The following is a 15481-nucleotide window of genomic DNA, read 5'->3' on the forward strand; positions in this document are numbered from 1 at the left end:
TTTTCTATAGGATTGAGGTCAGGGCTTTGTGACGGCCACTCTAATACCTTTACTTTGTTGTCCTTAAGCCATTTTGCCACAACTTTGGAAGTATGCTTGGGGTCATTGTCCATTTAGAAGACCCATTTGCGACCAAGCTTTAACTTCCTGACTGATGTCTTGAGATGTTGCTTCAATATATCCACATAATTTTCCTTCCTCATGATGCCATCTATTTTGTGAAGTGCACCAGTCCCTCCTGCAGCAAAGCACCCCCACAGCATGATGCTGCCACCCCCGTGCTTCACGGTTGGGATGGTGTTCTTTGGCTTGCAAGTTACCTCCTTTTTCCTCCAAACATAACGATGGTCATTATGGCCAAACAGTTCTATTTTTGTTTCATCAGACCAGAGGACATTATCCAAAAAGTACGATCTTTGTCTCCATGTGCAGTTGCAAACCGTAGTCTGGCTTTTTTATGGCGGTTTTGGAGCAGTGGCTTCTTCTTTGCTGAGCAGCCTTTCAGGTTATGTCGATATAGGACTCGTTTTACTGTGGATATAAATACCTTTGTACCCGTTTCCTCCAGCATCTTCACAAGGTCCTTTGCTGTTGTTCTGGGATTGATTTGCACTTTCCGCACCAAAGTACGTTCATCTCTAGGAGACAGAACGCCTCTCCTTCCTGAGCGGTATGACGGCTGCGTGGTCCCATGGTGTTTATACTTGCGTACTATTGTTTGTACAGATGAACGTGGTACCTTCAGGCGTTTGGAAATTGCGCCCAAGGATGAACCAGACTTGTGGAGGTCTACAAATTTTTTCCGAGGTCTTGGCAGATTTATTTTGATTTTCCCATGATGTCAAACAAAGAGGCACTGAGTTTGAAGGTAGGCCTTGAAATACATCCACAGGTACACCTCCAATTGACTCAAATGATGTCCTAGACTAAAAGCAATTTATGCTTGATTCGAAAATGTGGTCGGAGCCTCCAGAGGCATGCAGTGGCCAAATCGAGCTCTGTACCACATCGCCATGCACCTCCCAAATTATTTAACAATGCGGAGGGCTCTGTATAGCACCGCATTGACATGATTGGTTGACGGTAGGTGGGGGCGGTACATCCTGTATAAACACAAACTCACCCATTACATATATCACCAGTAGCACATTCACCGTTAATTCCTATAATTTCTAATCTACAATGTTTGTTACTTTGGTTACGGTCATATATTTTAATGCATTCAATATTATTCCAGTCTTCCTGTTCTCATTGTCGGAGTGGACACATTGTTTGCAGAGTGCACAACCTATGCTACACTTTTGAGAAACACGTTTTGGTTTATTTAATTCCATTTATGAGGCTACCTGGTCTGCGCGCAAATGTAGACATATAAATGTGCCCATTTGGGGATCTGATAGTATTTCTGATTGGCTTAACCTCACCTCAAACAGCAAGCAAACAAAGTCTGTTTTTACATCAATTGAGAACTACAATAGTTCCTCAATGTATTTGAAAAATCTTACCAGCTCTCTCCTTTTCGATAACCACTCAGCGTGAAAAGGGAAAAATGTAATGCTCTGATGCAGTGGACACATCATATAATACAGGCTTCTTATCAGTGCTCGACTTGGACTGAAATAGGTTCCGGTACTCATTTTGGGGACTGGCACTGTTTATATTTAGGTGCAGGAGCTCCACAATACTTTAGAGCTAATATTCTATAAGAGGTACAGGAGCTCACGCAGTAGAACATTTGAGGTGCCGGTACTCAGCTCCGGTGAGCTCTTGCCCAAGTCAAGCACTGCTTCTTATCCCTTGCACAAATAGCCTACAACTGTGTCTGTCCCAAGCTCACTGGTGTGGGAAACTGAGGGCCCAGAATATTTTATACAATGTTGCAAGTTCGCTAGCACAAGCTTTGGGCTGGACCCAAGTTAATAGTTGATACAATGTTTCAAGTTCGATGCAGACAGGCAATGTGTAGCCAATGTGATATATAGGATATTTATTTTTAAATCAGGATATTTTCTACCTGCAATGTTTTTATTTGTTGGCTTTATGTAGGCTATTTTTACATAATTGGCAATGGCAATAGAAGTTCCCATTCCCCCTAATTAGACGTGAACTGGCCGAATAGATTCAGTGGCTAGCTTTGCACTTTACTGGCTAACAGTAACTACTAAGGGTAAGTTATAACCTACATTTATTTTTGTTTTGTTTTTACATACTGGTAACAAGAGTCGTTCAAGGGAATTCGGGACATGGGTGACTAGTTAACGTTAGCTTGGCTCTCTCTGTGTGTTTCGACATTTCAAGAACTCGCAAAAACCATCAAGAGCTATGATGAAACTGGTTGTCATGAGGACCGCCACAGGAATAGAAGACCCAGAGTTACCTGTGCTGCAGAGGATAAGTTCATTAGAGTTACCATCCTCAGAAATTGCAGCCCAAATAAACATTAGACCAGTGGAAATGTGTCCTTTGGTCTTGAGTCAAATTGGAGATTATTGGTTCCAACCGCTGTGGCTTTGTGAGACGCGGTGTGGGTGAACGGATGATCTCTGCATGTGTATTTCCCACCGTAAAGCATGGAGGAGGTGTTATGGTGTGGGGGTGCTTTGCTGCTGACACTGTCTGTGATTTATTTAGAATTCAAGGCACACTTAACCAGCATGGCTACCACAGCATTCTGCAGCGATACGCCATCCCATCTGGTTTGGGCTTAGTGGGACTATCATTTGTTTTTCAACAGGACAATGACCCAACACACCTCCAGGCTGTGTAAGGGCTATTTTACCAAGAAGGAGAGTGATGGAGTGCTGCATCAGATGACCTGGCCTCCTCAATCCCCTGACCTCAACCCAATTGAGATGGTTTGGGATGAGTCGGACCGCAGAGTGAAGGAAAAGCAGCTAACAAGTGCTCAGCATATGTGGGAACTCCTTCAAGACTGTTGGAAAAGCATTCCAGGTGAAGCCGGTTAAGAGAATGCCAAGAGTGTGCAAAGCTGTCATCAAGGCATAGGGTGGCTATTTTAAGAATATCAAATATATTTTGATTTGTTTAACACTTCTTTGGTTACTACATGATTCCATATGTGTTATTTCATAGTTTTGATGTCTTCACTATTATTCTACAATGTAGAAAATAGTTAAAATAAAGAAAAAACCCTGAATGAGTAGGTGTGTCCAAACCTTTGACTGGTACTGTAAGTATTCAGACCCTTTACTCAGTACTTTGTTGAAGCACCTTTGGCAGCGATTACAGCCTCAAGTCTTTTTGGGTATGGCACACCTGTATTTGGGGAGTTTCTCCCATTCTTCTATGCAGATCCTCTCAAGCTCTGTCAGGTTGGATGGGGAGCATTGCTGCACAGCTATTTTCAGGTCTCTCCAGAGATGTTCGATCGGGTTCACGCAAGGACATTCAGAGACTTGTCCCGAAGCCACTCCTGCGTTGTCTTGGGTGTGTGCTTAGGGTCGTTGTCCTGTTGGAAGGTGAACCTTCTCATGGTCTGAGAGTCTTTAGGTGCCTTTTGGCAAACTCCAAGCGGGCTGTCATGTGCCTTTTCCTGAGGAGTGGCTTCCGTCTGGCCACTCTACCATAAAAGTTCTCCCATCTCCGCAGAGGAACTCTAGAGCTCTGTCAGAGTGACCATCGGGTTCTTGGTCAACCAAGGCCCTTCTCCCCCGATTGCTCTGTTTGGCCGGGCGGCCAGCTCTAGGAAGAGTCTTGGTGGTTCTAAACTTATTCCATTTAAGAATGATAGAGGCCACTGTGTTCTTGGGGACCTTCAATGCTGCAGACATTTGGTACCCTTCCCCAGACCTTTGCCTCGATACAATCCTGTCTCTGAGCTCTACGGACAATTCCTTCGACCTCATGGCTTGGTTTTTGACATGCATTGTCAACTGTGGGACCTTACAGTGGGGAAAAAAAGTATTTAGTCAACCACCAATTGTGCAAGTTCTCCCACTTAAAAAGATGAGAGAGGCCTGTAATTTTCATCATAGGTACACATCAACTATGACAGACAAAATGAGAAAAAAAAATCCAGAAAATCACATTGTAGGATTTGTAATGAATTTATTTGCAAATTATGGTGGAAAATAAGTATTTGGTCAATAACAAAAGTTTCTCAATACTTTGTTATATACCCTTTGTTGACAATGACACAGGTCAAACGTTTTCTGTAAGTCTTCACAAGGTTTTCACACACTGTTGCTGGTATTTTGGCCCATTCCTCCATGCAGATCTCCTCTAGAGCAGTGATGTTTTGGGGCTGTCGCTGGGCAACACAGACTTTCAACTCCCTCCAAAGATTTTCTATAGGGTTGAGATCTGGAGACTGGCTAGGCCACTCCAGGACCTTGAAATGCTTCTTCACGAAGCCACTCCTTCGTTGCCCGGGCGGTGTGTTTGGGGTCATTGTCATGCTGAAAGACCCAGCCACGTTTCATCTTCAATGCCCTTGCTGATGGAAGGAGGTTTTCACTCAAAATCTCACGATACATGGCCCCATTCATTCTTTCCTTTACACGGATCAGTCGTCCTGGTCCCTTTGCAGAAAAACAGCCCCAAAGCATGATGTTTCCACCCCCATGCTTCACAGTAGGTATGGTGTTCTTTGGATGCAACTCAGCATTCTTTGTCCTCCAAACATGACGAGTTGAGTTTTTACCAAAAAGTTATATTTTGGTTTCATCTGACCATATGACATTCTCCCAATCCTCTTCTGGATCATCCAAATGCACTCTAGCAAACTTCAGATGGGCCTGGACAAGCAGGGGGACACGTCTTGCAGTGCAGGATTTGAGTCCCTGGCGGCGTAGTGTGTTACTGATGGTAGGCTTTGTTACTTTGGTCCCAGCTCTCTGCAGGTCATTCACTAGGTCCCCCCGTGTGGTTCTGGGATTTTTGCTCACCGTTCTTGTGATCATTTTGACCCCACGGGGTGAGATCTTGCGTGGAGCCCCAGATCGAGGGAGATTATCAGTGGTCTTGTATGTCTTCCATTTCCTAATAATTGCTCCCACAGTTGATTTCTTCAAACCAAGCTGCTTACCTATTGCAGATTCAGTCTTCCCAGCCTGGTGCAGGTCTACAATTTTGTTTCTGGTGTCCTTTGACAGCTCTTTGGTCTTGGCCATAGTGGAGTTTGGAGTGTGACTGTTTGAGGTTGTGGACAGGTGTCTTTTATACTGATAACAAGTTCAAACAGGTGCCATTAATACAGGTAACGAGTGGAGGACAGAGGAGCCTCTTAAAGAAGAAGTTACAGGTCTGTGAGAGCCAGAAATCTTGCTTGTTTGTAGGTGACCAAATACTTATTTTCCACCATAATTTGCAAATAAATTCATAAAAAATCCTACAATGTGATTTTCTGGATTTTCTTTTCTGAATTTGTCTGTCATAGTTGACGTGTACCTATGATGAATATTACAGGCCTCTCTCATCTTTTTAAGTGGGAGAACTTGCACAATTGGTGGGTGACTAAATACTTTTTTTCCCCACTGTATATAGACAGGTGTGTGCCTTTCCAAATCATGTCCAATCAATTGAATTTACCACAGGTGGACTCCAATCAAGTTGTAGAAACATCACAAGGATGATCAATGGAAACAGGATGCATCTGAGCTCAATTTCTAGTCTCATCGCAAAGGGTCTGAATACTTATGTAAATAAGGTATATGTTTTCGCTTTGTCATTATGGGGTACTGCGTGTAGATTTATGATATATATATATATATATATATATTAATCAACTTTTAAATAAGGCTGTAACGTAACAAAAGATCTCTGAATACTTTCCAAATGTAGTGTATGGAAAAAAACACGTTTAAACATTTCTAGCAATCGATTGGTCGAAAGAACAGACGATTTTCGGTCGACCAAGATTTTTTTTGTTGTCGGGGACAGCCCTAATAGGTAGGCCTAAAGGTTTTTAGGCAAAATAACCCAATCAAAACGGAAAGCTCCTTAAAAGTAGGAATATGCCAGGCCTTTTGGGCCAAAATCATTTATGTCCTATTGTATAGATATTAAAAGAGATCAGATTTTTTGTTTATATATACTTTGCTACAATGACACACTTAGTTATCTACCCACCTCGTTCCTTTCTTTTAGCATGTCCACGTAGTAAGTACACCATCATCAAATCAAATGTTATTTGTCACATACACGTGTTTAGCAGATGTTATTGCGGACACGACATCACTGCACGCCCTCTCTTGCTCTTGGTCCTTATCTTTGTTATGTCACCTTGATTTTACACCTCTGTGTTTTATTAGTTTCTTTATGAAAATATTTAGCGAACTCCATGACAGTAGCTAAAGCAAAGGGCTATTAGTAGCACACAAGTAGACTACAAATGCATGCTGGGCCGGGCATGCCCTGAACTGGTGAAGTGAGCGCTACTGGAGCTCTACTGGAGCTCTACTGGAGCGAAATTGGAGCGGGCGAGAAGGCCGACGCTCCAGCCTTTGGGAATCTCGCTCCGCGCTCCAGTCAAATTGGGCACACTCCGCTCACATACTCTGGACGGGAGGTGATCACTTAACAACACTGTAACGTACACTTGTTGTTCGACTGGTGTGTTTATAAGATCTTGTGGTGTACTCTCTGGACAAAGCCCCATGTTATCTTGTCAGTGGATCATTTCAGCACACCATTTCTTGTTTAATTCAGATTGTAAAAAATACCACTGAATGCTATGATACCCTGTTATTGTCTGAAACTTATCAAAGTGGTGTTTAGAACAGGGGTGCTCAAACTTTTGGGCTTGGAGGCCAAAATATAATCTGAGTAGTGGGCCGTGGGCCGAACAAAGACATTTATTTAGAAATATAAATAAGGTAAACAATAGCTTTTTGGGGTCTTTAAACAATAGCTTTGTTAAGTAAGCAATCATAAAATCACACTTCAAATATTATTGAAATTGTAGCCATATAACTTCACACCTAACAACACATTCTGATTACCAGTATTAAAGATGTATAAAAAAATATGTAAGTGTTGTGGCACAGAAACTGCAACCAAGTTTCTATGTTCATAAGGCTAATAACTTGAATATGTTTCAATTTATTTAAAAGATGCACTACGCAGAAATCGCTCTGCCATTTCCTGGTTGCTAAAATTCTAGCTAACATTTCGCCTAATTTCAGTTTATGTGACAAAACAAGCAAGTATAGTGTAGAGAATCATTGTACCATCTAAACCGCTGTGAAATATATTTTCCATAACCAAAAATATTGTATTTTCAGCTGGTGTACAAAACCGAAAGTAAAAGATGCAAAAATAAATGTAAGATCGGGAAGCATAGAAATAGCGCACACAGAACATATCTACTGCTTCTTAGGCAGATCTATAACTTACATTATTTATTTTTATTTATTTGTAATTATTACCCCCTTTTTCTCCTCAATTTCATGATTACGATCTTGTCTCATCGCTGCAACTCCCCAATGGGCTCGGGAGAGAGGTGAAGGTCGAGTCATGCGTCCTCCGAAACATGACCCGCCAAGCCGCGCTTCTTAACACCCGCCTGCTTAACCCAGAAAACAGCTGCACCAATGTGTCGGAGGAAACACGGTTCAACTGACTACCGAAGTCAGTCTGCAGGCGCCCAGCCCGCCACAAGGAGTCGCTAGAGCGCGATGAGCCAAGTAAAGCCCCCCCAGCCAATTCCCCAAACCCGGACGACACTGGGCCAATTGTGCGCCCCCATATGGGACTCCCAGTCATTATCGAACCCCAGGCTGTAGTGACGCCACAACATTGCGATGCAGCCTTAGACTGCTGCGCCACTCGGGAGGCCCTATAACTTACATTCCAAATGTATGTGAATTTGGTTGGAGAGGCCAAAAAGTTACATATTGCAGCTTTAAATATGGGAAAGGTATTGAAAAGTTCAGGAAAACCTCAGGGAAGCTCATCAGGCAGAAGCACCTCTAGCCTTTTGGGGTGAAACAAAATATTGCCTTCTTGGCAGTGGATAATTGTTTATGTATTGTTAAAGTAAACATTTCAGCAATTCTGCACATTTTGGCATGGGGTGTAGAGAAACATTTGCAATTTCAAAGGTAATATCCTGCAATTGTTTATGCAGTTTAAAGCTAATTTTCTGCAATTCTACATATTGTGCCATGACTTATGCAATGTTCATATGATATCTGAGTGAGAGTGACTCAGACTAAGCTAGTGTCTGACACTTAGAATCTGTCTGACCTTTGGCAGTAAGCTACAGTGGGGAGAACAAGTATTTGATACACTGACGATTTTTCAGGTTTTCCTACTTACAAAGCATGTAGAGGTCTGTAATTTTTATCATAGGTACACTTCAACTGTGAGAGACGGAATCTAAAACAAAAATCCAGAAAATCACATTGTATGATTTTTAAGTAAAGAATTTGCATTTTATTGCATGACATAAGTATTTGATCACCTACCAACCAGTAAGAATTCCGGCTCTCACAGACCTGTTAGTTTTTCTTTAAGAAGCCCTCCTGTTCTCCACTCATTACCTGTATTAACTGCACCTGTTTGAACTCGTTACCTGTATAAAAGACACCTGTCCACACACTCAATCAAACAGACTCCAACCTCTCCACAATGGCCAAGACCAGAGAGCTGTGTAAGGACATCAGGGATAAAATTGTAGACCTGCACAAGGCTGGGATGGGCTACAGGACAATAGGCAAGCAGCTTGGTGAGAAGGCAACAACTGTTGGCGCAATTATTAGAAAATGGAAGAAGTTCAAGATGACGGTCAATCACCCTCGGTCTGGGGCTCCATGCAAGATCTCACCTCGTGGGGTATCAATGATCATGAGGAAGGTGAAGGATCAGCCCAGAACTACATGGCAGGACCTGGTCAATGACCTGAAGAGAGCTGGGACCACAGTCTCAAAGAAAACCATTAGTAACACACTACGCCGTCATGGATTAAAATCCTGCAGCGCACGCAAGGACCCCTTGCTCAAGCCAGCGCATGTCCAGGCCCGTGTGAAGTTTGCCAATGACCATCTGGATGATCCAGAGGAGGAATGGGAGAAGGTCATGTGGTCTGATGAGACAAAAATAGAGCTTTTTGGTCTAAACTCCACTCGCCGTGTTTGGAGGAAGAAGAAGGTACAACCCCAAGAACATCATCCCAACCGTGAAGCATGGAGGTGGAAACATCATTCTTTGGGGATGCTTTTCTGCAAAGGGGACAGGACGACTGCACCGTATTGAGGGGAGGATGGATGGGGCCATGTATCGCGAGATCTTGGCCAACAACCTCCTTCCCTCAGTAAGAGCATTGAAGATGGGTCGTGGCTGGGTCTTCCAGCATGACAACGACCCGAAACACACAGCCAGGGCAACTAAGGAGTGGCTCCGTAAGAAGCATCTCAAGGTCATGGAGTGGCCTAGCCAGTCTCCAGACCTGAACCCAATAGAAAATCTTTGGAGGGAGCTGAAAGTCCGTATTGCCCAGCGACAGCCCCGAAACCTGAAGGATCTGGAGAAGGTCTATAACGAGGAGTGGGCCAAAATCCCTGTTGCAGTGTGTGCAAACCTGGTCAAGACCTACAGGAAACGTATGATCTCTGTAATTGCAAACAAAGGTTTCTGTACCAAATATGAAGTTCTGCTTTTCTGAATACTTATGTCATGCAATAAAATGCAAATTAATTACTTTAAAATCATACAATGTGATTTTGTGGATTTTTGTTTTAGATTCCGTCTCTCACAGTTGAAGTGTACCTATGATAAAAATTACAGACCTCTACATGCTTTGTAAGTAGGAAAACCTGCAAAATCGGCAGTGTATCAAATACTTGTTCTCACCACTGTAGATGTAGGCCTAAGTGGGGTTTTGGAGACACAGAAGATTATAAGGTTAGGGGACCGTCCCAAATAGCACTCTATTCCCTATATACAGTGAGGGAAAAAAGTATTTGATCCCCTGCTGATTTTGTACGTTTGCCCACTGACAAAGACGTGATCAGTCTATAATTTTAATGGTAGGTTTATTTGAACAGTGAGAGACAGAATAACAACAAAAAATTCTAGAAAAACGCATGTCAAAAATGTTATAAATTGGTTTGCATTTTAATGAGGGAAATAAGTATTTGACCCTCTCTCAATCAGAAAGATTTCTGGCTCCCAGGTCTCTTTTATACAGGTAACAAGCTGAGATTAGGAGCACTCCCTTTAAGAGTGTGCTCCTAATCTCAGCTTGTTACCTGTATAAAAGACACCTGTCCACAGAAGCAATCAATCAATCAGATTCCAAACTCTCCACCATGGCCAAGACCAAAGAGCTCTCCAAGGATGTCAGGGACAAGATTGTAGACCTACACAAGGCTGGAATGGGCTACAAGCCCATCGCCAAGCAGCTTGGTGAGAAGGTGAGAAGGTGACAACAGTTGATGCGATTATTCGCAAATGGAAGAAACACAAAATAACTGTCAATCTCCCTCGGCCTGGGGCTCCATGCAAGATCTCACCTCGTGGAGTTGCAATGATCATGAGAACGGTGAGGAATCAGCTTAGAACTACACGGGAGGATCTTGTCAATGATCTCAAGGCAGCTGGGACCATAGTCACCAAGAAAACAATTGGTAACACACTACGCCGTGAAGGACTGAAATCCTGCAGCGCCCGCAAGGTCCCCCTGCTCAAGAAAGCACATATACAGGCCTGTCTGAAGTTTGCCAATGAACATCTGAATGATTCAGAGGAGAACTGGGTGAAAGTGTTGTGGTCAGATGAGACCAAAATTGAGCTCTTTGGCATCAACTCAACTCGCCGTGTTTGGAGGAGGAGGAATGCTGCCTATGACCCCAAGAACACCATCCCCACCGTCAAACATGGAGGTGGAAACATTATGCTTTGGAGGTGTTTTTCTGCTAAGGGGAGAGAACAACTTTACCGCATCAAAGGGACGATGGACGGGGCCATGTACCGTCAAATCTTGGGTGAGAACCTCCTTCCCTCAGCCAGGGCATTGAAAATGGGTCGTGGATGGGTATTCCAGCATGACAATGACCCAAAACACACGGCCAAGGCAACAAAGGAGTGGCTCAAAAAGAAGCACATTAAGGTCCTGGAGTGGCCTAGCCAGTCTCCAGATCTTAATCCCATAGAAAATCTGTGGAGGGAGCTGAAGGTTCGAGTTGCCAAACGTCAGGCTCGAAACCTTAATGACTTGGAGAAGACCTGCAAAGAGGAGTGGGACAAAATCCCTCCTGAGATGTGTGCAAACCTGGTGGCCAACTACAAGAAACGTCTGACCTCTGATTGCCAACAAGGGTTTTGCCACCAAGTACTAAGTCATGTTTTGCAGAGCGGTCAAATACTGATTTCCCTCATTAAAATGCAAATACATTTATTACATTTTTGATATGCGTTTCTCTGCATTTCTTTGTTGTTATTCTATCTCTCACTGTTCAAATAAACCTACCATTAAAATTATAGACTGATCATGTCTTTGTCAGTAGGCAAACGTACAAAATCAGCAGGGGATCAAATACTATTTTCCCTCACTGTAGAGCACTACTTTTGACCAAAGCCTCTATTTCTAGTGCCCTTACCTGGTGTATGTTGGACTCCTGGACCTTCATTTCCTGTGGACTGGAGCGTGAGGGGTTGAGGAAGAAGCCGTGACCCTCCACCACCCCTGAAGTCTTCAGCAGGCAAGAGATACTCAACACAGTGCCAAGGAGGGTATTCTGATACTGAAGCCCATTGTTGGGATCTTTGGGTTGGATGTGCTCCACCAATACCTGGAGGAAGATCATTTGAAGTATATAAACTACTTTTGAGATCCAGGTTGTCCATTTCAGACATATGAATGCCGTTGTTGTAATAATAATAATAATCTTGTTATAAATAGAATACAATAGAATTGCATAGAATATAATCAATTAATAATCATGGTTATGCAAAACAGTCCAGAGGAGTGATGACGATGCATTTCCGCCCCTGACCGTAGCGATATCTTTTTGACGGCTGAAGTAGAGGAGCAGGTCCAGGTAGGAGAAGAGCAGCAGCTGGCAGAGATCCAAGTCTTTCACACGGCCTTGGAAGATATCGAGCACGGGCACGATCACCTCGCTGAAGATGCGCACCTCCTGGTCAGACAACAGGCCAGCGATCACCTCCTCCATGAACTCCACCACATCCTCCAGCTCTGCAACGCACGACAGAAACCACACTTAATGTCAGGGTTTTTCTTGGCTCAAAAAAGGGCTAGATAGATAAGTAAAAATCCTGTATAATAGGCCTGTATAATGCAGAGAAGATACTGTACTTTACAGAACCATACATGTACAGGGTTTTTCCTGGCTCAAAAAAGGGTTTAGGTATATATATCAGAAAAAAACCTGTTTATTCTCTTTATTGTACAGGCTTCTTTCCCACCCTTTTCTGGACACAAACCACACACAATATAATCAGGACTTCACACGACAACACACAGCAAAGTGAGGATATTATGTACTCATAAATGCAGATCGACAACTTCAAACCAGTCAAAACCAGTTATTTCATCAGTGGGGGCAAACTAGCCTAAGTTCCAGCACATCCTGTCTTGGGAGGCCTCAACAGTTGATACCTGAGCAGCAGACAACACCACTTTATTTGGCTACTGAGATGGAACAGAACAGGGATCCTCAGACAGTCGGGGGCTTTAATAATTGAATGGACTCACGGGCTCCGCCGACTCCCTCCAGCAGCAGATCCAGTAGCTGCTCATACACGTTCTGGCTGATGTAGATCTCGGGGGTGAGCAGGACCGTGCGCGTGTTGGACACCGTCAGGTTCCTACAGCGCACCGCGTACGACAGCAGCTTCTCAGGTACTTTGGTGACCTGGGGGTGTGTAATGTAGGGAGGAAGCAGGGAGGTTAAGAATTTGTCACGTCATTGTCAGCAATGGAGCACAAGCTAAACATGCTTTATTTCACCTATATGCAGATTGAAATAATCTAGAAATAAACAGCAGATTTAACCTTAGACAGGTCACTCATTATGTTCAGTAAGACTATTAATCTTTTCACACTATTGTGGCGACCCAAACCGAACTGTGCAGGCTCTGATATTTTCGTTTTACATTGTCCTATACAGCATGGTTTAGACACTGAGTGTACAAAACATTATGAACACCTTCCTAATATTGAGTTGCAACCCCCTTTTTGCCCTCAGAACAGCCTCAATTCGTCGGGCATGGACTCTACAAGGTGTCAAAAGCGTTCCACAGTGATGCTGGCCCATGTTGGCTCCAAAGCTTCCCACGGTTGTGTCAAGTTGGCTGGAAGTCCTGGACCATTCTTGATACACATGGGAAACTGTTGAGCGTGTAACACCCAGCAGCGTTGCAGTCCTTGACACACTCAAACCGGTGCTCCTGGAACCTACTACCATACCCCGCTCAAAAGGCACTTAAATATTTTGTCTTGCCCATTCACCCTCTGAGTGCGACACATACACAATCCATGTCTCAATTGTCTCAAGGCTTAAAAAATCCTTCTTTAACCTGTCTCCTCCCCTTCATCTACAAATATTGAAGTGGATTTAACAAGTTACATCAATAAGGGATCATAGCTTTCACCTGGCAAGTCTGTCATGGAAAGAGCAGGTGTTCCTAATGTTTTGTACACTTCGTGTATGCCTTTTAAATTGTCCTATACAGCACACTTTTCTTGACTGAATTATGACTGGCAATTCGTAGAGAAAGAAATTAGGAATGAGAGTGAGTGCTGCGTATGTGACCCCACCTCTTCCTTGGCTCTCTGGTAGCAGGCGTAGAGGAACGGTATGGCGCACTTGTCCCCAGCGTCTCGGTCGGCAGAGAGATTCACAGTATTACACGAGGTCATGTAGATGAGGTGGTTCCCTGGCTCCAGCATCAGTAATCTGTTGAAGAGTGCCTAATATATAAAATAATAAAATAAAAAATAGAATTACTTTGCCAACATTCTGTGCTATGAACTTTATGTACTTACTTACTGATCTCTGCTCCCTGTTGAGCATAAGGTCTCTATGAACTTTGTATGCTACGCATTTTTCACTATTCCATCTTCTTAGAGTAGACGATGCACTGTATATTTAATAGGCCTAGTCCCCTGAAAATACAAGCCAGCGAGGAAATCATCATGAGAAGAGGATACAGAACTGTATATGTGGACCTTATGGCATAGAGGTCAACTGAGCTGACCAGCGAACAGTTCGCCACCACCATTCCCAATGCTATTGTACCTGCTCGATGTTGTCCATGTCCAGCCAGTCTTGCCCGTCCATCTCGGCGGCCATTTCCTCCAGGAACACACAGCGTGGAGGAATCCCATTGCCTCCTCTCAGGCTGGGGTCACCTGAGGTCAAACAACAGTCACGTTGAACAGCAAACACCCAGACCATTTTACTTTTCACTTTGAGCAGACACGGTCATTCATGACTCATTCCAGTATCCAGTTTATGAGTATTGAGCTGGGGTGAGTCATTTACTGTTTACTGGATGGCCCTGAAATGGAATACTAAAAGAGGCCAGCAGTCCAGCAGCACCAAAGAGCATGAGCAGATTACATTTAGACTAGAAATGGACAAACAGGGGCTCCGTCATCAGGGCACTTTCATGCCAGTCAGTGGTGATCATGAGCGGGAAAAGAGGAGAGAGGAGGAGGACAGTCATCTGGGACCTGTAGACTCCCTTGATGACACAGCCTCTGAGTCAGTTAGTTGGCTGATGCCACGCCGATCACTCTCCATCTAATCTATACACACACAGTGACGTCATGAAGAGAAGACTGCCAGGAAGGATGGTTGTACTGAATTCCCTTGAGTTTAAGAAGGAGTTTAAGAAAGCTGTAATCACACATTGACCATGCCTCAATCCAGCACCTCAGATCAATCAACAGAAAACACAGGGGAATAAAGGATGCAGTCAGAATGGGGGCTTTGTCATTAAAACAGGGGGATGTTGATGGGTGATTAATCAAGCCATTGCTTGTGTATGGGCACATAAACAGTTGCCTGGGAAACAGACTAATTTGCTTTAGTTCATATCGCTACGCTACATCAGATAGAGCCAGCCAGGCAACAGTAAGGGTTGTTTACGTGGCAACAAGATTCAGTACACTAGAAGAAGGAACAAGTAGCATCATGCTGCTACTCCAATGGAAAAGAAGTGTCCTAAATGAAGTATAAACAGTGTAAAAACCCTAATACACTCTAACTTCCTGCACTCACTGTTGTCCAAGGTGATGAGGAAGATCCTCTGGATCATGTGGTTGATGTTGAGCTGTTCGCATAGTTCCTGCTGCGACAGGAAGGAGCGGCTGATCTCGGCCACCGAGTCGTCATTGTCCTCGATGCTGTCCGAGTTCTCAGACTCTGACTGACTCCCCTCCGAGTCCTCCGCTGCAAGACATGAGATAAGCCAGCAAATATATGAAACTGTATGAGGTCATTGTCGAACGTCAAGCCAGTGAGCCACATCAAATCAGTAATGTTTAAGT

At 43.7% G+C, this 15481-nt stretch overlaps 1 protein-coding gene across 4 annotated transcripts in view; it reads right to left on the bottom strand.

Annotated features, from left to right (window-relative positions):
* LOC121560717 (ubiquitin conjugation factor E4 A) overlaps nt 1-15481 on the bottom strand; it is a 31694-nt gene that overhangs the window by 12420 nt on the left and 3793 nt on the right. For 2 of the 4 annotated variants that reach the window (XM_041873644.2, XM_041873648.2), the window contains exons 3-8: nt 15213-15383; nt 14226-14338; nt 13745-13897; nt 12680-12839; nt 11958-12160; nt 11562-11753 (exon numbers count right to left, since the gene is read on the bottom strand). In XM_041873644.2, the coding sequence (XP_041729578.2) occupies nt 11562-11753; nt 11958-12160; nt 12680-12839; nt 13745-13897; nt 14226-14338; nt 15213-15383 (992 nt within the window). Of the gene's footprint in view, nt 1-11561; nt 11754-11957; nt 12161-12679; nt 12840-13744; nt 13898-13972; nt 14045-14225; nt 14339-15212; nt 15384-15481 lie in introns of those variants that run through there. The other 2 variants (XM_041873660.2, XM_041873652.2) reach the window with 2 other exon arrangements.

Source organism: Coregonus clupeaformis, chromosome 5, assembly GCF_020615455.1.
Source record: "Coregonus clupeaformis isolate EN_2021a chromosome 5, ASM2061545v1, whole genome shotgun sequence".
Taxonomy (NCBI): domain Eukaryota; kingdom Metazoa; phylum Chordata; class Actinopteri; order Salmoniformes; family Salmonidae; genus Coregonus; species Coregonus clupeaformis.